At 37.6% G+C, this 22,156-nt stretch overlaps 1 protein-coding gene across 1 annotated transcript in view; it reads left to right on the top strand.

The window, feature by feature from the left end:
- Positions 1-15,872: 15,872 nt before the first annotated feature.
- Positions 15,873-22,156, top strand: part of LOC103041651 (splicing factor SWAP) — a 209,652-nt gene continuing 203,368 nt past the window's right edge. Inside the window, exons 1-3 of the mRNA XM_022676513.2 lie at positions 15,873-16,245; positions 19,981-20,144; positions 21,690-21,821. Coding sequence (XP_022532234.2) covers positions 16,067-16,245; positions 19,981-20,144; positions 21,690-21,821 — 475 coding nt within the window. The 5' untranslated portion in view covers positions 15,873-16,066. The remainder of the gene's footprint in view (positions 16,246-19,980; positions 20,145-21,689; positions 21,822-22,156) is intronic.

Raw genomic sequence — 22,156 nt, 5'->3', positions numbered from 1 at the left:
ACACATGTGTAATTACATAACCTGTTCCTGTGTAGTTAATCTGTAACAATGTGTACTTCATTAGTAGTTACACTGTAGTTACATGTATTGTTACCATGTAACTACATAGTACTTAGGGACACTTATTATAAAGTGAGTCCGGCTAAGGGATTTTAACAGGTAAACTCAGTAAAGGATTGTTTAGTAGCTGATCAGTTGGATCCGGTGGAAAACACACAATTTAGAGGCAGTGAGCAGAGTTCAGAAACTGCTTTAAACTACCAACATAAAGTACTGTACTAAATTCTGTCTCTCCTCCACATCCAGCCTCTATCAAACTAGTTATGTAACTGAATTTTCCTTTATTATAGCTTACAGTAAGTCCTGCAATCCTAAATTAGTAAATACAAGTAAAAACAAATAAAGAGTTACTGGCTAATCAGGTCCATCAGGGCAGGTTGAACATATATATATATATATATATATATATATATATATATATATATATATATATATATATATATATATATATATATAATGTTCAACCTGCTGGTTCGAATCCCGTTCATGCAGCCTGCCATCACAATTGGCCTTGTGATCTTAATCCCTAGGGTTTAATATGATGTCAGCCCAACCTAAGCAGCAAGGGAAGGCTTTTCACAAGGTTTAGGAGTGTGTTTAGCAGGGAATTTTTGACTATTCTTCCAGAAGCACATTTTGAGGTCATGTGAGGACACTGATGTTGGTCAAGAAGGTCTGGCTCATAGTATCTACTCTAATTTATCCCAAAAGTGTTCGATTTTCTCTTTTCGTGTGCTAAAGCATTAAGAGTTTTTTTATTTTTACTAGAACTCATGAAACACAACCCCATACCATAACCCCCCTCCACCTAAGTTTAAACTTGGCACAATGCAGTCGGAAAAGTACAGAACTCTTCTCACGGCAACTGCCAAACTGAGACTCTTCCATCAAATTGCTGTAATTTGTCACTCCAGAGAACAAGTGTTCACTGCTCTAGAGTCCGGTGGTGACGTGCTTTACACTACTGCATCCGCCACTTAGCGTTGCTTTCCTTGGTGCTGTGGATGGTATACATGTGCTCAGAGGTGGAAAGCAACGAATTACATTTACTCACATTACTGTAATTGAGTAGATTTTATGAGTAGTTTGTCATTTTTAAAGTAGTTTTTAAATTAGGTCATTTTACTTGTACTCAAGTTCATTTTGACACAAGTAATTTACTTCACTACTTTGGAAAACAAATTGTTTGAATAAAAACAAGTAGATTTTTGTTCTCCATGATAGCGCAGCTGAACTTTTCCCAGCATTGTTTTATTATGGTTAGCGGGAGAGGCGCTGTGTAAAATCAGCTGTGCTTGGAGGTTCTGTCGAGTTATGCTACCCATCTATACGTGCTTCTTTTCTTTTCTTCAGATTTCGTGTTTTAATGATGTTTCCTAAGATGTTTCCTAAGTTTTTATTGGGAACATTAAACAATCTGCTTGAATGTTAAAGAAACATGTAAATAACAAATAAGGCATAGCAATGGCAAGTTAAAAAATAATAATAACAATAATAATAATAATAAAAACTATAAAAATACGGTTTATAGTCACCTACATGACCATCATTTTTAACAGTAAAGAAAAAAAATGATTATTGAAACCTATGCCACTTGTTCTTAAAAAAAATGTTTAATGGGGTGGTCTGAACAAATACTGCCTGGTCTAAGGTCTAAATTATTTAATTTAATAATTATTTAATTGTTGTAGTTATTTGATTTGTTGTAGTTTTTTTTACATCAAATAAATAAAAGTAACTATGTAACTTTTACTCAAAGTTTAAATTGAGTACTTTTTTACTTTTACTTGAGTAGATTTTTAGATGGGTACTTTTACTTTTACTTGAGTAGAATTTTAGCGAAGTAAAGGTACTTTTACTTAATTACAATTTTTCAGTACTTTTTCCACCTCTGCATGTGCTACAGTAAACTGTGTTCAGTCTACGGTAAGGATACTGTAAAAAAAACTACAGAACTTGGTTACAGTGAAGGATCTGCCAACTGCATTTAAACCCATTAAGTCTTCTATCTGTGAAATTTGTTCCCTTTGTACGTCTGAGTCTCTCTCTACTCTCGTTTCTGTTTTTCTTTCTTTTCTTCCATCTGTTATATTTTCCTCATTTCTGCGTCTCGTAATCAGCCGTGCTTCTTACCTTTGTTCAATTCCACACTGGGCTCACCGCGCTCCGAAGGCTTGCGAGGGTTATTTTCTTTATCTTTCTTGATTACGGACACTCTTTACTTCTATCGAGGCTGGAGGCTTGAAGGCCTTCCTAATGAACCTTTGATTAGAGTGAAATGAAAGAAACAGAGGGATGAAGGATGACTGCGTGTGATGTGTCGAGACTGTGAATTGCACAGGGAGCAACACACCGGGTTCCTGAGAAGAACACACCAAAGTTGGTCAAATGAAGTACAGCGAAGTGTCCTTGTAACACTAATAAGGATGCGGTTAAATTACTCCCGGACCGTGGCTGCGGGTGCGTCGCCAAAGGCTGCATCACGCCATTTGGCGCTATTTGTGATCTTCACTCCGTGAGTCATCTTAGCTCTGTACACACAAATCAAAGAAATCCGGCCAATTTCCCTGATGCAAATTAAGCTGTATTTTGAGAGGATTTACGTCTTTTAAAGTTTTTCTATCCTTTCAAACTATCCACTGTTACACAACGTGCATCTGTGTGTCCAGAATCTCACTTTAACAGCTCATTAAATAAAACATTTAATTAATACCATCCTCTGGTGTCCACTCTGCTCTGCACAGCATCTGAAGGTGAGGCCTGTTTTGTGTAGTCACTCTCAAATAAGTAATCCCTGTTAACAATTTTCTGAACATTACAATAAATCTTTAATTTTGAGAATTAACATTTAACCCTTGTGTGGTGTTCGGGTCTGTGGGACCCGTTTTCATTTTTCATCAAATGATACTAAAAAAATATTTTGTCTTACTCAAACTCATTGGCATTGGCTCATTTTTTGTGAAAAACATATATCAAAACACATTTTCGATAAACACACACTGTACACCCCCCCCCCCCACACACACACACACACATTTATATTACATACAGTATGTTTGGCCAAGGGCTAATAAACATTGCTTCATTTGTAAATTTGAAACTAAACAAATTTTCTACTCATATCTTGAGTTAAATTCATTTTCTTTTACATTTTATTAAAAAACTAATAAAAAAAGAGTAGCACTTTTTGAAAGAAATGTAACATAAGAAAGGTAAAGGGCAAATATTAACCATGTAAGCTGTTTATATTGCTTGCAATTTAGGTGAAGCAAGCATGTGTAAAGCCTTTTAATGTAAAATTGCTTAATTTTGCTGAATTAAATACAAGTAACAAAGTAAACGAGTAACAAAAATCTGAACACCACACAAGGGTTAATAACATTGTGATGCAAACCATGATTGTTTAACAGTTCTCAGAACATTCCTGGAACATTATGTCTGTACCGTGACAGATAAACCTTCCTAGAACCTTTTAAAACATTTCTAAACGTTCTTAGAACATTCTCTACTTGTTGGCTCTAATGCCAAGCTCAGACTACATGACATTTTTGTCCCTCATGACGTTCACGATGTCAGATTCGTCGTTCTCAGGGGACTGGTAACACTACACGTTAGTCACCGACCAATCCTCGTCCTCGCGTGAGTTCTTAGGTCATCACGGGGGAGAAGCATAGAATCTGACACTCATGGCTACAGAAGCCCTTTGCGTGATGGTAGTGCTTTTGTGCTTAGAAAAACAAAAAGAGAGGGAAAAGCGACTGTGGGCTCCTGGGTTCCTGGGTGACCCAAATGAACATTACATGCTTTGTGTACTCCAGAGAGAACTAAAGGTATTGTAAAGGTGTTAGGTGTCAGTAAATGTAAACAGAATATCTGATGGATGAAGTAGATTATTAGATGATTATTAGATTATTCTTCTGTTTCTCTGGTCCAGCGAACTGCAGGAGCACTGTGCCGCTTTCTTTTTCCATGTTTACATCTGTGCGCCTCAGAATGCTCTGTCTTCCTATTGGTCAAAATCGGGCTAAAATCGTGTAGTCTGATCCGGGCATAAGGCAAAGAGTCCATGGCGAAAACAAACAAACAAAAAAATCCCACTGTAGGTTTGTACTACTCTAGAATTCCTAGACCAGTTACAGAATCTGCAGACCGGTGAAGTTTGAATGTGTAAATGTACAGTTTTTGTTTATTTAATCTAACTCCATAAAGACACAATTAATATTTAATGTTTAATACAAGTAATATTTTTTATGGTTATTATCAGAATACTGAAACTTTTGGAGTCTTATAACTTATCATATTTTTCAAACTACACATATATCATTTTACATGTTAAAGGACATATTATACCTCTTTTTACACAAGAGAGAAGACCGTGTTAATACAACACATGTTAATGATGTTTTTTCTCTCACAAAATCTCATTTCCTTTTAGAATGAGCCATTTAAGGGCTCTGTCACTTTCAATGCATATAAGCTGTTGTTGGCAACGCCATGTATACTCTGAACGTTTACCACATGTTAGTGTTAGCTTAATGGCAAAATACAAACAGGCCAGTTCATACTTAACTGCGATAAAAGCACAAAACACATTATTTGAAAGTGCTTACATCTCCCTCATCTGCTAGCTTGCCATTGAAAGTAGGTACAGATCCCGCTGTCAGATGAAGTCTGCTGGCTAATCCTGCTGTGTACTGTCTGATGCTCTGGTGGGGGTTGACGGGTGAGGGGTGGTGCCAGAGTGGGAGCCATTCAAACAAATAGAAGAATAGAATAGTCCATAGAAGAATATGATTCCTGAGACCAAACTCTTTAATCTGATTTACAGAAAACAGATGGGTGAATTGTTTTCACGCTTGTAGTGTTTATAGGGGCAGTCGAGACCAAAATGGAAACACAAAAGCATCCAAAAAGTAAGTGTTGCATAGTATGTCCACTTTAATTGCTTCCTATCTTGTATGCATCATCCCTATTATGACAAGCAGTCATGATTTAAGTGAAAATTGGTATTTAATGAAAACGTGGTTGACCTAAAGTTGCGAACAAGTTCAATTATTCATGGTTACCTGGTTCTGTTTCAAAGATACATTCAAACAGTTTATTTAAATAACTAAATAATTAAGTACTATGTGATATTTTTCCACTATAACAGATATACACAATACATGCAGTTGTTTTACTATTCTATAGTGCCCATATTCTCCTCTAGGCTGTGGTTGGAGTGAAGCTGGACTTTTTGATTACAGTGGCAGAGAAAAGAGCTTTGGGCAAACTGCTCTCTATCATGAACACTGATCACCCATAGTCACACACAGACATACTGAGGAGATCCTTTGTGCCCAGAGCCATCAGGCTTCTGAACACCTCCCGTCAGGGACGAGGCGCTTCTACAGACTGAGTTAAATCCAGTCACTCCACATGAGCATTGACTCCTCCAAACTTATGGATGGGTATGCACATGTGGGTACCAATGCCAATGTAAAAAGACATATACACATCTACAGCCATGACCAAAAGTGTTAGAAGAATCTAAATTATATAACATTCTGGTTCAACATCTTTTTTTACAAAATAATTCCAGAATAATGACTGCTGTCCTATGAAAAACAAGAGAGATAAAACATTCTTAACTTTCAGTGTAGGATAATGTGAAAACAGATTAGTTCTGGTCACTTTGCAGAATTTCTATTGGTCTATCCATCAAGAAATCCCCAGATCTTTTCCAACACAACCACAGATCAAAGCCTGTGTAGACTTGCATAAGCTGATGAATTTCCTGTAGTTTCTTTTGCTGTATTTATCTCCCACAGTGACACAAAACTGTTCCCAGTGTGCAGCAGATGCTGCATTAACGCAACCATTTGGAGCAAGTGCTTTAGCGCTGAGGAGGTGTGGAAGTGGCACTGTGGGTTCATCTGATCTAGGACTAACTGAGTGGCCACTAAAGGGTGTGAGAGAGGTCCTAAACACCAAGCCGGCTACATCTCAGGCTTGGCTGGAGGGTGAAATGGGGTGGTTATTTATCATCCAAGGCCTTATCGCTCTGTCTCTCCAAATGAGATGCTATCAGAGATGGCTTAATCTTGTGTCCAGTCACACTGTTTAACGCCCTTGGGAGGAGAGGGAGCTCCGTCGCCTGTCAGGACTCATTGTTCCGGTAGAGGAGACAAGGTGAGGCCACATTCATGAGGTGGAAAAAAGAGAGAGATAGTGAGAGCATGGAGCGTGGAGGGAAATATGGAAAGGAACTAAAGGGTAGAAGGTGCTGAGGAAGGCATGCCAAGATAAATTTGGGGTGTAAAAGGAAAGGGCGAGGCAAAAGCAGAAAAAAAGATGATAGAAAGACAAAAAAAAGGGGGATGAGAGCAGCACGTTGTAAATGAGTCAGTGTCAGAGGGGGGTGTTTCATGGATAAGACAAAACCCCTAAGGGTTGCCAACGGCCATACTGTGAACATCAGCTGCCTGTAAGTTTCAATCCACTGCAGGCTCTGCTGTAGTTATAGTCTGCCTGCTCACTGTCACCAAAGCAACCATTTTGGGAACATGCAGGGCACTGGCAACTAAACTACTAAAGTTGGTTCCCAATGATTGGACTCATACTGCACAACCTGCCCAGATAGCATGAAGAATCAGCCCAAGTTCAGGTGATATACAGCAGCATTGGCTGAGACTCGGCTTCGACCATATGGAATTGGCTCGATTGTAGTTTATACTCTGCAATCACCATGTTGGCACAAGTGATTTGGGCTGAATCCAATATTATACTTGGCAACTGGGGTGTCGGCATAAGCATTTCGGGCCAATTTCTATATTATATTAATTAACCGACGTGTTACGACTTAATAACTCTAATTTCTTTGCAGTAATTTTCCAATTTTTTATCCCATTTTCTCCCCAATTTACAAGGCCAATTACCCAATTAATTTACTCCCCCTTCCACTAGTAAATCTCTCTCAGGACTCTGGCAGTTGATCACAAGCTACATAAACAGGATTCGAACAAGCAATCACTCAATCATAGTACCTGACCACAGATTCAAATGTCTACAACACAGATGTAGGCATTGTATTTATTTTACAAAAAGGCTAGCCAGCACTTATGTTGGCACAAATTATTTGGGCAGAATCCCATATTATACTTGGCAACTGGGGTCTTGGCACCAGCATTATGGGCCAATTGCCATATATTACTCCACAAGGGGCTCGGATCGATTCCCATATCCCATATAATATAAAAATTGTAATAATTTAATATCATGTTATTACATTTCGATGAATAATGATTTGTAAAAGGTCATACATATTCTGCTTTTCTCATTATTATGTATTTTTGTATTATGTGATTATGATGTAAAATAAATAAAGTTTATTTTAAAAAGGCAAAAAACGCTGTATTTCGAAAAGTTTGTACTCATCACCATGTTTCACTACACCCTAAGTCCATTTAACGGGGGATTGCTCCTTTAACAGGCCTACTTAAAGGCCATAAATGTAAAAATTACATATTTCCTGTTTGACTTATTATTGATGTTATAATACAACTTCAAACATACATTTTAATGAAGGAATTGAAAAAGTGTATAAATAAGGTTTTCTCCTGAGAGAAAATAAAAGTAACATTTGCTCAGTGGCTCGGTTTGACCTTTGAGTCCAGCTGTTCTGCATAATTCTGATCACAGCAGAGCAATTGTGCTGATATGTCAAGCAGGTAAATTAGCAATACATATTTTCACCTGAAAATGTGCTGTAACAAAACAGGTCTCCATGAAGTCTGAATACATGAATATTTCTCTAATACAAAAGCACGGATAAATTAACTGCATGAGAGAACATACAAAGAAATGAATAAATATAAAAAGAGGTATTAATTAAAGTATTAATAATTCCCAGCTATGTAGATGTAATTTGCATGGTCACACTTTACAACCATCAACAAGAAGCCAGTCTCTGTTCTCTGTTCTGAAAATGCTTTGAAAATATATCAATACAACGCTTATATTACACTTCTGAGAATAAACTACATGGAAACAATGGGATTCAGGGTGTTGAATTGATGTGAAATGCTGAGAGACAGGTTTGTTCACAGTGCTGCTGATTGGACGCAGACATTAATGCTTCTAAAAGCTACAGCACAAAAGCTTTGAGTCGTCTGAGGGATGATTGATAGTTTTCTGATAGGGTTTTGGCTTAAATATATATTTTTTTACATTATTCTCTGGGTGTTTTTTGAGGTTTCATGATTTATTGTGGAATACAGTATCAGTCAAAAGTTTGGATGCACATTTTCTCATTCAATGCATTTTCTTTCTTTTTATGATTTTTTTTTACATTGTAAATTTAATATTGAAGACTGTTTTAAAGCTATACAGAAAAACATGCTGAATTATTCTGTAAACAAGTTAAAAAGTGTTAAACAAACCAGAATATACGTTTTATACTTTAGATTCTTCTAAGTAGCACATTTATCTTTGAGGACAGATCTTAATCTCAGTGACTTAATGTGGGAGAGTCACCTGGAATAGTTTTCTCAGAGTCTTGAAGGAAGGAGTTTCTGGAGGTGCTGAACAATAGTTGCTAGGGCTGCACGATATATCGTTTAAACGTCGTCATCACGAGGTAACCGCATGGCCTCCATCCACATGGTTGGGCACGTGCTTGTAAACGCACGGTTTGAAAGCTGTGCACTGCAGTCCAGCACTGTTTTGCACAGATATTTCCAGTTACAGCTGAATTTACGCTTTTAATCTTAGAAAAAAACGTTCATATTAACATTTTTAAATAGCGTTAATATAGTCTTTAATTTGAAATGCACAATGTGGAAAAATCATTAAAAAATAAGAAAACACATAAAATGAGAAGAGGAGTGTCCAAACTTTTGACTGGTACTTTATATGTGATGGAGTAGCTCAAAATCAGATTTTCTTCCATTTCTTCCTTCATCCTGATGGTTGATGTGAACATGAATACTTGAAGATAATGACTTGAAGAATACTGATTTGCATGATTTAATGCACTGCACTGCTGAATGACTGGCTGATTAGATGATTGCATGAATGAGTAGGTAGAATGTACATAGGGTTTTCTTAATTAAATGATTGGTGCATTCACATTTATAACATGCACAATCAATATTTAAAAGTTTGTGGCTGCATGCTTCACTTTCATTTATTTTTAACATCAGCGTGTCCTTGATGTTCTTGGTTTCACAGTATTTGCATAATTGCAGTCCACACAAATAGTACTTTTGTAACTCTGAGGATCTCTGGTGGGTTTCAGCATGAGTTTGATGGAATAAGAGATCAGTGGTGATTTTATTTCAGATGCAGTGCATCATTCCCTTCTTGCTATGAAAGTCACAGTAGAAAGAAATACTGCAGATGTGACTGACAGGTTTATGCTGATGCTGATGTGGGTGAGTGAGGAGAAAATTGCATGATGAAATATAGGATAGCAGGCTATGCTGTGAATGAATATATTATATGGTATCTCTGTGTGCTGTAAAAAAAAAATCCCTAGAGTATAATCTAATTAATAAAAAGCATTTTCTGTTAGTACAATAAACCTCATTTCAATCCTGAAATATTTCTGTGTCCGTCAGTTATTAGATATATCAAACTGAAATGGCTGTTGCAGAGACCCAAATATTTAGAACTAAAAATGATTAAGATTAATAGGGGTGCCCAAACTTTTTCATATGACTGTAGCTAGGAGTATGTTTGCCCTCTGCACTGCTTTCAAACATGTTTAAGATTTGTTTTTAAAATAAAAGGTTTTGGTATCAGAAGTGAAACCAAAACTGGAAAAATAGGTAAAATATTGCATTACATTACATTAAAAAAAGGCTTTTATCCAAAGCAACTTACAAATAACGATGTACATCAGCAACAGATAGATAGATTTATACTATAAAGAAAGTTTAGTAAGCTTTTAAGCTTTTTAAGGTCTTTTTATAGCTGAAAATTACATTACAGTGTGATTCAATTATTTTATATAAATGTTACATAGCTTGTATTATATCCACCCACCCCATAAACATTTTACAGTATATACAGTAACAGAACTAAAATGCATATAATATTCACTTTATGATGTTATAATATAATTTTATTGATTGCTGTGTTATGACCCTAGGGTCTAGGGTCAGACCGTGACAAGTAACCACCAGACCCACTGCCAGAACAAACACTGAAGAGTGTAGATTTCATAAGATAGCGTGATTTAACTAACACGAAAATGGAAAATACTGCTTCCAGGGTATAGACATAACAATAACCGAACAAAAACCAACAATAAGCCAAAATAACACACCCAATCAACTAATGAATAAACAACTAACTAAACCTGAAACAAAGAAACCAAAAATAAACAGAAAACTACCCTAACTCCTGATGGCCTGATGTGCCAGGTTGACCTGAGAAGGACTTTCCAGGTCATGAAAGGGGAGGTGACTGACGCTGCGTCCAGAAACTTTTGCTACTCCTCCTCTCCTACTCCTCCTTTCCTACCCCGGAAGAAGGTGGAGGAATCGAGGAGAGGAGAGGAGGAGGAGAAATGAAGGGAAGGAGCTGCAATTGGGAAAATGGGACAGCTGATCCCTTTTAGATAGGATGTTGACTACCGATGAACTGAGCCAATCACAACGCTCACTTTCAGCACATGCCGGATACTGCACAGCCAATCACAGCTTCTGGATAGAGCGCTGCATACAAAAATAAAAACGAGAAATAAATAAACACAATTCCAAATTCTAGAGATCATAACTTTGACTAGCATATTAAGCTTCAAAGTACAGCCTGTTTTGCTATTGATAAAGGTTGCATATGTAAATATAAAATTATTTTAATAGTGAAATGTGATTTCATTGAATGTAATAAAACAAAAAAGTAATTAATAAATAATAAATATAATAATAAATATAATATTTTTCATTTTTTTTTAAATGATGTGTATATGTACAACATGTTACATATAGGGTCATTAATATAGTTTTACTGAACATACAGTTTACCTAAACTAAACATTATATTACGGCTGTTTAATTAGATAAGGAACCTAGTTAATTCATATGCTTATGACATATATTTGGGCGTTGCCTTCTCCATTTTCGCGTGCTTTGTGGGCGGAGTAGGATGCACTGATGTACCCTCCGTTGGAAGCCTATTCGAGGCGCATTTAAGCGGCTTCTTTCGTCTCCTACGGTATTCGTGTTTGGCTCATAACATTCTGGAAGTAAAGCATGCTGCCTTCTCAAAAGCAATATGTCTTTGATCCTGAAGTATTAACAGTTTTTCATTCTCTACCAGCAATCCAAAACTCCTTGTAAATATCTTGTGATTTACCTGAAGAATTGGATCAGGTGTGCTGGGCAGCAGTGAAAACATCAACATATTGCAGCATTTTCTGTAATCAACAGATTGTGAATTATTTGTGATTATTAATGCTCATAGCTTATAAATGATAAATATTCTGCAGTGCCTCTACGTGATAAAAGCCTTTCTGCCAGAGGCTGTAAACATTATGTATCATTTATTCATTTGCTATTTATTTATTTAGTTATTGCTGAGCTTGAATCTGCACAAGAGTTTATATGTGATTAGCATTTATGTTTCAAAAGCAGCTTATTTGAAAAGTATTTTATATATTTGAAAAGTAACTTGACAGAGAATCATGAGGAACTTCAGACTTTTTTAACATAGGTTTCTTTCATCTGGTTTTCTTTTTTCTGTATGATAGTTATATCTCTGTGTCTGTTTCATACCATTACTAAGAACCATTATCTTAAAGTTTCACTTATATAGATCTGCTCTTCTAGATTCCTAGGGACACTTTACAGTCATGGTCCACACAAGGGGCTCTATTGTGCACCCTACACAAGGTGCATCACAATGCTCTCTGCTACCTTAGGAAGTAAGATGCGTTCAGGTACATTTCTTGCGTGTGCTTACACCCCAACTCATTAAACAGTCACCCGGACGAGCTGCAGTACACAAACTTCACTTTTAACTCAACAATAAACAGAATAAAGACTAAAATAACATTGCTGTTCCCTTAAAAGGGCTGCTGAAGTACCTTTACAGTGTAAAAGCACAGGCCAGTATGAGGATACTGAGGATGCTGAGACGCACAAAGCAACCGCGCTGTTAAGATACAAACGTGCCAAAGTCAGAGCTCACCTGGCTCTTAAAGGGAATGGGAACTGGCACATTAATTGGTTTATTTCTAGGCCCAAAACACAGCCATGATTAATTTAGAGAATTATTACATGCCTTTTGCTTGTTTCGTGCTGTGGAAGTGGTATTTTTTGTGCCCTCACTACAACAAAGACATACTGACACGCCCTAAATCAAGCTGCACGATCCACAATTGACCGATGTGCTTTAGATCACTAAAATAAGGCCCATAACCATTTACATCAGGGGTTGGCAATAGGTGGCCCGCGGACCAGATGTGATCCACAAGCATGAAACATCTGGCCTGTGAGGTTGTATGAACTATGATGAACGTTCTTGGGCTCCCCATCTCCTTATAAAGGCGTTTTTTTTTTACAGGCTTGTCCCAATTCACTAGCCAGGGCAGCGATAGATAGAGTATTGAAACATGACCATGACAACATGGGTCTGATCCCGCTTTAGGAGCGGTGGGTTTATTTGTTTATTTTTTTCCTTTTTCTTGGGTTTGCCTACTTTGAGATCATCTGTTTTGCAATTGGGTTCAACAACCCTCTGGGCTGGAGAGCTTTACTAGTCTGTAGAACTCCATCCCATTACACTTTTTTTTTACCAAAACAGAACGGGATATTTGGCCCGCAGCCAAACTTAATTGCCAACCCCTGATTTACACTCAGCACTCAACCAACAGACCACAGAGAGGCAACAGCCAATCAGGCACAGCGTACTCTTAACCGGAAACAAACGTTGGTTGGATCTATAGATTTTTGCTGTTGTCAGCTAATTCTAACTTTACCATCTGTGTGCCTCAGCAGAAACTGAGACTCATTAGACCAGACTGTTGCTTTTCCAGTCTTCTAGCTTTAAATCAATGAGATCACATTTCTTCCTCCATCCTGATGGATGAAGTGAACATTACTCAAAGCTGCTGACTTGAATGAAATGCTCGGTGAGTGTATTTATTTTTTAGCATTTGCATTTAAAATGTTATACAATCAATATTTAAAGGTTTGTAGCCGCGTAGTTCACCTTGATTTATTTTTAACATGAATATGTCCCTCAATTTTAGAGTATTTGCATAACTGTAGTCTACAACAAATAGTCTTTTTGTAACTCTGAGGATCTCTGGTGGGTTTCAGCAGGAGTTTGATGGAATAAGAGATCAGGGGTGATTTTGATTCAGATGCAGTGCTAGATTCCTTTCTCGCTTTGAAAGTCACAGTAGAAAGAAATACTGCAGACATGGCTGACAGGTTTACAAACGTCTACCCTAAGGACTGCATTGAACACTAAGGACATTGACCAGGGACATATCTGGGCATACACATATTTGTACATATGAACAAACACACACACACAAATATTGGATTAATCTGATCTCTTTGTTTTTTTCCTTTTAGGAAGTCCACATAAACACTGGGAAAACATTTAAACTCCACCCAGATAGGGACTTGAACCCAGGACCCCAGTGATAGGAGGCAGACATACTAACCACCAAGGCATCGTGCCACCAGTGATAAGGTGGTGTTATGGTCAGTATATCAAAAGTGGGTACTGTACACACAACCAAAAAAAGGGAATAAAAAAAAATCTTACTGTGATTCACACAGTGCCAAGACTGCTCACATAACTACACATTTTATACACATCCAACTTTAAGGGTGACTACAACTACTGCCTCCATACCTCCTACTTCCATAACCTTCAAGCCCAGCCCTTTACAAATTCCACAAGCAGCTTCAGATGGTACAATAACAGGATACGATAAGCTCCTACAGTACACATCTATAATGTCTGTAATTGTTTCTGTGTTTTTTTTTTATATTAATCTACAACGTAAAAAATAAATGAAATAAAGAAATAATTAAATTATAAGGTGAGCCCAAACTTTTGACTGGACGATTAGGAAAAGCCGGCTGGGATTTCCCAAGAAGTACAGGGACAAGCCTGTGGACTCATTATGAACTGATGAGACAAAGATTAAACTTTACCAATGTGATGAAAAGGCTAAAGTTTTAGAGAAAAAGAATCTGTTTATATATTATTATGAATACATTTCCTAAGCTCTGTTAATTTTCATTGCTACAGACCAACTGTAAGTTGTTAACCAATTAATTAAAAGCTAAAAAAACAGCCCCTCTTTAAAAAAAAAGTTTTTTTTTCAGTTTTTTTTTATAATACACTTTTTTTTTTTGCAATAATAAAATTTTGTACACTGGATTTGGTACCGATTCCAGTTATTGCCTGGACCTAAAGAGCTTGTGTTCTAAAACTTTTATCTGGTAGTGTAATACATATAAATGAAGTCATATTTGTAAGGAACATATATTTGTGCGATGAGCAGCAGAGCTGAGTATGTGGGTTGTGCTCATGAAATATTTACCAAGTCCTTTCTGCCAATGCCAAACAGCTTAGTCTGCCATTTACCTGTTTGGTGTTTCTGGTCATCTTGGGACGCCCACTTCACAGCCTGTCTCTGTGACATCCCTTCAGTTAGGAGATGATGGTAGTAGGGCTCAGTCCAAATAATGCAGCAAAACACCAGCTTGAAGTTGCCCTATCTCATGATAATGTCGATTCTTGGAGCAGAAACCTAATGACCACTGTAAAAAGGCCCATGCTCACAGGTGCTGCCAATCAGGTGCCAATCAGGTGCAGCACCTGGGGGTACCAGAATCTCAAAAGAAGTGTCAATACCAACAGCAAACAAAGCTGTTTGGGAATGGCAGAGAGGATTTGGCAAAGAAATAATACAAAATATATAATAATAATAATAATAATAATAATAATAATAATAATAATAATAATAATAATAATAATAATAAAAAAAACAAATTTCCTCACTTTTTTATTTCTTTGTCAAATGTTTTCTGTCAAACACCAAATGAGTCAATGGCAGAATAAGCTGTTTCACAATGGGACATTTTGCAGCCCACATACTCAGCTCTGCTGCTTATCCACAAATGCTTATGTTTCTTATAAATATGCCTCAGTTTAAAAGAAAAATGAACAGGCTTTCCAATAGTATAATATTTATAAAAAAAAAAAAATATTTCTTATTTTATAAAAATAATCCACATGCATATACAGATTTATATATAATTAATAAAAAGTGAATTGTAATTTAATAAAGTGTTCCTCATTATCAGTGACTTACCTTTTTTGTATATAAAACTCTGACATATATTTATGTGTTTAGACTAAAATATAATTAAATAATATATTATATACACACACACATAATATATATATATATATATATATATATATATATATATATATATATATATATATATATATATATATATATATACACATAATATATATATAAATAATACATTATAAGGTAAAAGGACTTTAACAGCTGATCAAAAAGCTCGAGCACAAGCTCAAGAGTTCAAGCGAAAGAAAGGGGGCATCTTGAATTTCCTCCTCGCACTTTCGTCTTGCCTGGGAATAAACTCACTACTATATCGGAAAAAGTCACAACAACATGAACCAAGACTGAACCGTATCTGTTTAACTATTGTATTTTTTTAGATGTGAAATATATTTACAGTCACACGCTATACAGTCACTTACTTAAATATATATTATTCATTCTAAATAGTATTTGATTTAGCGAATCTGCGGTTCAGTACCGCAGCGTATGTAGAGTGGAGCAGACATGTTGCTGTAATGGAGTGTTTTGATGCAGTTAGTTAGAGTGTTTCCCGCTTTCTGTCTGTGTATTTAGTATAGCAGCAGCAGCAGCAGGAGGAGAAGGAGGTCCTGCTCCTCGGTCTCTGCCTGTGTTGTGAAGGGACGCTGCCCGGCCGGCGGGTCTCCTGCGCGGGGAATGTACCGGAGAGGGCCGAGCCAGAAGGAGCGGGGCGGCGCGGAGAGCGGCCCCCGCCAGGAGCTGCTAGTGTTCGGCTACGCGTGTAAGCTGTTCCGCGATGACGAGCGGGCGAGCGAGCATGAGCACGGCGCCCAGCTCATCCCGTGGATGGGGGACAAGAGCCTGCTGATCGATAGGTCGGTTAAACAACAAACTCAGAGGATTATCATAGCTTCCTTAACCAGCCTTTAAATGTCTTCCCAGGACTCTGCTTGGAGCTTTTGTTGTTTTACAGCAGGACGAGAAAGAAAGAGAGAGAGAGAGAGAAAGAGAGAGTCCCGGGTCCCGGTGTGTTTACAGAGAATCAGGAATAAAACTCTGACTCGAGACACCCGTATCTTGGCCTGGCTGTTCTGTTTTAAAGTCGAAGACGAGCTGCTGCAGCTGCTACAAACCAGGAGCTAACCTAACCTAGCTAACCCTAGAATGAAGACTTCTGTTAGGCTGTGATGATGCACAGATGCAGAGACCTTCCCTCCACTCAGGGCTCTTCATACCTAACTGTGTTGGAAAATCTGCGTATAATTAGTGCTGGATACAACCTGTATAATAATCTAAATCAACCAGAAATCTTCCTTAAAACCTCAGCTATATCATTCCATAACGACACTGCCAACAAGCTGACTTATTTATAAGCTATCTTCACAGATCTTCTTATGTTTATGTTTATAAAGTTATGTTGTGCTGCACAATGCATCTAAACTAGCCTGCCTAAAGTCCCAAATGTATTTTAAAAGATATATACACCCTATACCCTACGACGCTGAGCACAGTATCTACCAACAATCAAGATTGTAATGCTGTAAAATACCTTCTTAATAATCTAAATTAGCTAACCTATCTAAAACCTCAGCTATATTACACCCTATGAATACACCATAACTACAAAGACAGCACTGCAAATTCACCAAAACAAGCACCACACTACATGCTACCAGTAAACGTTGTAGTTGAGCAAAACTCCTGCTTATGTAAAAGGATTCAAATAATAAAAAGTTAGTGTAGATATACTTCTAGCACCAGAATTAATCTAAAAAATTCATAGCAAAAATCTGTCAAATCCCCCCAATCTGTCAAAACCAGTAGGCTTGTGATGTGTGATCCACAGTATTTCTGTAGTGATTTCTGTTAAGGCATAATTGTGGTTGTTCAAGGACAATCACTCTCAATTTACATAGCCAGATCTAGAATGTAGGATTAAACTGAAATAAACTAGTATTCTAGATTACCAATATTATTCATTAATGCTCCCATGACCCACCAGTGGGTTCAAACTTTTATCTGTAGCTACCTTAGAGGGGAAACTGGGTGTGAAATGGACATGAGTCTAGTGAATCATGATGACGAGCTAATGTCAAATAGCGCACCTCCGTTTACCCCCAGCATTCCGAAATACAGTGCTTTTAGTCAATGTTCCAACAGGCTTACAATGCTAGTGATAGGGGCAGAGTGGTGTCTACGCAAAGGAACCACTATTTTTACCCAGATAACAAGGTAGTATAAGGGAACCAGTTGCAAAATGAATTCAGTGGAAATGCATGAATATTGTAGATATATTTTTAGCAATCTGTTTCCCTGTCCTACCTCTTTGCTTTTGTTAGTCAGTTGGATTATCGTGATGTAATTTTAATATGGCGACACCCGGAGAGCTACCTGAAGGTACTGTGTGTATAAATAGGGTTTTTTACGAACTACCTGTGTAATTTAAAAGTTTTCATTGCCTTGTTTTAAATGACAGGACCCTCAGAATTCTATCAGTGAAGTGTGGCTGTACAATACTGGTGTAAAAAATAGTAATTTCTTTGCATAGGCTATGCTATGCCCCTATCACTGGCATTGTAAACCTGTTTGGAGCTTCAGCTAAAAGCTCTGTATTACAGAATGCTGGGGGCGAGCGGAGGTGGGCTAGTCAACAAAAGTTTGTACTTGTTATCATGTTTCACTACAACTCAAGTCAGTTTATACTAGATTTCTTGTAGCCGATGTTGGCACTGTCATTTAAGTGTGTAAAATAGCAGAGTTTTATTTTTTTATGACGCATAACATTAATTATTATGGAGCTATACAGTATCATGAGAAGGTTTGAGAGGACAGCATAGGAATAAAAATGTTTGTTAAGGTGGCTTGAAAGCTGATCTTCGTAATTGTAATGTTATTCTCACCACAAACTATAAACAGTCCTGCTAGACTTTTTCATGAGTTTATTTGAAAAATAAAAACAAAATGTTTACAGAAATTTGACAACTGCATCTCAGAACAGAATGCTGCCCTGAAGGGGAAGGTCTGTGCATCATGCCACAGGTGGAATTTGCTTTGGTGACAGCACATTTAAGCTCCAGACATTCCAGTTTTTCTCCTGAATACTGAACGAGCCTATGGCGCTTTTTCGTTGCATGGTACCTACACTACATTTCTCAACTCTCAACGCATTTTAGCTTTGAACATGTGTAAATTTGGTAGCTGCTACCTAAAACTGGGTACGGTTCTGAACAAGCTAAGTAGGGACTAAAATGTGATGTATAAACCTTGCAGAGCACTGATTGGCCAGTGAGATTTGTTTCTCTATGAGGCAAAAAGCCACAAACTGAGAACCTGAAACACAATAACAAAGAAGACATCTGAAGAGATTGTCACTGCACCAAAAAAAGACAGTTGTATGATAGTTTTGTGACAGTACCACTTTGGGAGGGTACCAATTACCAAAAAGTGAGTAGAGGCAGGTAGTGTAGGTAGAATGCAATGGGAAAAACACCATCATTTTGTGGTCAAGTCTTTGAGTTAAAGTGCAAACCACTGCAAATTCCTCTTGTAAAATCTGGAACTATTGACCAGTCTGTGAATTAAGGTGGTTCTTGTGAAAGGATTTGAATTTGAGTGTTTTTTTTTCCTGAATGCACCGCATGTTCTTGTTCTCCTGCTCTTAACATGCTTTTCTTCCAGGTTGCGGAGCTTTCCCAAGCGGACAGTGCTCACCCAAGACCTACACGAAGTGTTCTACTTTCCTTTCTATTTTCTCTTTCAGTTGAGCTTCAGTTGAGTTGTGTAAATAGATAAAATCTGTGCGTAATGAAAGTCTTTAAACACCATGTGGGAGTTGAAACGAAATGCTCAATTCTCGATTGGTCGCAACGAGCCACCTTAATGTGCATGGATCTGTTTCCTGTTTCCAATGTGTATGTGTGTGTCTCTCTATCACATAACCCAGACCTTATTTTCTCAGCAATTAAGGCTAAGGGGTCCTGCCAGGCCCCCGATTGCCAACTCAGCGCCCACTTCTCTCTTTTGACGAAGAAAGCTGGAACTGAGAAGTGGAATAGAGGAGCGAGCGCAGGAAAAAATCCTCCGTATGGGTTCTTGCGGATAGGTATTTATGTGCTCGGGCTTGTGTGGATGTACCATTTTACAGTTATAAACAGTAGGTTTGTTGTCTCAGAGTCTCAGTTGTGTGACATGGGTAAAGGCTGTTGTTTTGAACCGTGTAAGGTAAGAGGAAAGTTGTTCTTTTGTTCCATTCTTTTCTTTTCTGTTTGTTTGACTCTCGCAGCTTTCTAAAGGCATAGTGAGGAATGTTACCAAGTCATGTAGTGAGTTTGTAGAAAGAGAAATGACATTTCTTGCCGTAAATACCTCGAGTGTTGCAGTAGGACTGTCTTTCTTTTGCCTCCCAGGGAATGTGCAGTTCATGCACTTCATCTTGAAAAGCTTGTAAGAGAAATAGTTTTTGTTAAAAAAAAAATGAAAACACAGAAGAAAATAGACAAGGAAACAAAGAAAGACTTTACCTTTAGGGTTCCCCAGCCCAGTGCGGTGAGTATATGTTCTGTGTATCCCCCTGGTTGTTTTCCTGTCTAATCCAGTTATTCGTTTCTCAGGTACGATGGCCGCGGTCATTTACATGACCTTTCGGAGTACGACGCAGGCTCATGGAACCAGAACTACCAGCTGTCTGAAGAGGAGGCCAGGATAGAGGCTTTGTGTGATGAGGAGAGATACCTGGCCCTGCACACTGACCTGCTGGAGGAGGAGGCCAGGCAAGGTACAGAATCAAGGCAAAACATACATACATACTTTCGGCAGAGTGGGCAGTGTTCCAAGTCCTGCTGGAAAATGAAATCCACATCTTCATAAAGGTTGTCAGCAGACGGAAGCATAAAGTGCTGTAAGATTTTGTGGGAAAACAAAACTGCACTGACTTTAGACTTGATAATAAAACACAGTGGATCAACAGCAGCAGATGACATGTCTCTTTATCCAAACCATCACTGATTGGTGGAAACTTCACACTAGACCTCGAGCAGTTTGGACTGTGTGTCTCTCCACTCTTCCTCCAGACTCTGATCCCTTGATTTCCAAATGAAATTAAAAAAATGTACTGATGATCAGTGATGGTTTGGAGAGTGATCAGTGATTGGTGTTGGGCCAATGTGTTATATCAAGTAGCTTCACTAAAATCAGCAAACATTAACTGCTAATCATCACAGCCTTGTAATTGCTTATTTTTAGAAGAGGTGCTTTTGCTCAGTTTTTGGAGTTTTTTTATTTTCATATAAATACAATTTTGCAAGGATGATTGACCCCAGGTTTATGATTGTATTAAAGAACGTGATATTAGGCTTTGCAATGATAACTTGATAACCTACACACTTTGTCTCTGATCTCAAGAAAGAAGAAGTTATTTGTGCATTAACATGCAAAATATGCCCAAATGTGTATACAATACCAGTCAAATGTTTGGAGACATTTTAAATAAAAAAAATCTGCATTGAAGATTAATACTAGTCGTGCAAACTATGAAGAAAAACATTTTGGTTTAGGTTCTTTAAAATGGGCACTTTTAGGTTAGGTGACAGGTTTGCTCATCTTGGCTGCATTTTCCCAGTCAGCTTTATGAGCTAGAGTCACCTGGAATTCAGGCTTTCAGTTTAAAGTTGTTTTTGTCAAGGGTTTTTTAATTGAAATGCTCGCCTTCTTAATGTGTTTGAGAGAATCAGTTGTGTTGTGAAGAGGTAGAATTTGTATAGAGTGAATAGAGCAATCAACTAAGTAAAAAAAAAAAATAAGAAAGAACGAAATGAAGGTCAGTCAATTAAAAAAAAAAAGTTTTAAAGTTTTTAACATTTAAAAGTTTGCTTAAAGGGAAGTCACAAAGGCCAACAAAACGTTAAGATGGAACTGGCTCTCATCAGTACCATGCAAGGAAAAGAAGAGCAAGAGTTTCCTCTTTTGCACAGGATAAGTTAATCAGAGTTACTAGCAAGTTAACAGCATCCCAAATAAGAGCCACCTGAATGCTTTACAGTATTTAGAGTATTTTGGTTTAACACCTAAGGCACTTCTCGATTCCTTTTGTGTTTTTTCATTGATTTATTTACAATGTAGGAAAACATAAAACTTTAAATGAGAAGGTGTATCCAAACCTTTGACTGGTACTGTTTGAAACTTATTTTTTTAACTTTGAACAGTTTGAACAAACTTTTTGCAAACATAATCAAAGTTTTTTATGGCATTGACTGTAACTACTTTAATTTTAAACTTGAGATTAATTGCAGTTGTTTTCTTGCATTTCTGTTTACTTGTGCAGAGGAAGAATACAAGAGACTAAGTGAGGCGTTGGCTGATGAAGGCACCTACAATGCGGTGGCTTTCCGCTACAGCGCCGACTACTATGACCCCTCCCAGCCCACTGAAGAGGAAGATGCCAGCAAAGAAAACGGTGAGTAAACAGAAGCACACTGACAGACTGTGTTAGAAGTACTGTTCAGGAAGTTTCTCAGACAGGTGGATGAGGAGCCCCTAGGCGTTTCCTGAGCTCTAGAGCAAAGCCTCAGTGTGCAGACGCTTAGAAACCACATCGCTAACTCGGGAGGCTTTGCTGAGAATCCCTATTGCTGTACACACAAAAACAAAGTGGCGTTTTAAAGTCAGTAGTTAAGTCCGTCATTTATTCGTTCACTCACTCATTCACTTTCACTAAGTAACTAAGAGTTAAAGCATGTTGTTTGCAGGGTGTTTGCTTGCTGAATAAATTGTGAAGACTGGGGATTTTGC

This window comes from Astyanax mexicanus, chromosome 17 (genome assembly GCF_023375975.1).
Source record: "Astyanax mexicanus isolate ESR-SI-001 chromosome 17, AstMex3_surface, whole genome shotgun sequence".
In the NCBI taxonomy this organism is placed as follows: Eukaryota; Metazoa; Chordata; class Actinopteri; order Characiformes; family Acestrorhamphidae; genus Astyanax; species Astyanax mexicanus.
The sequence above is the reverse complement of the archived record's forward strand: the minus strand, read 5'-3'. Positions and strand labels throughout refer to the sequence as shown.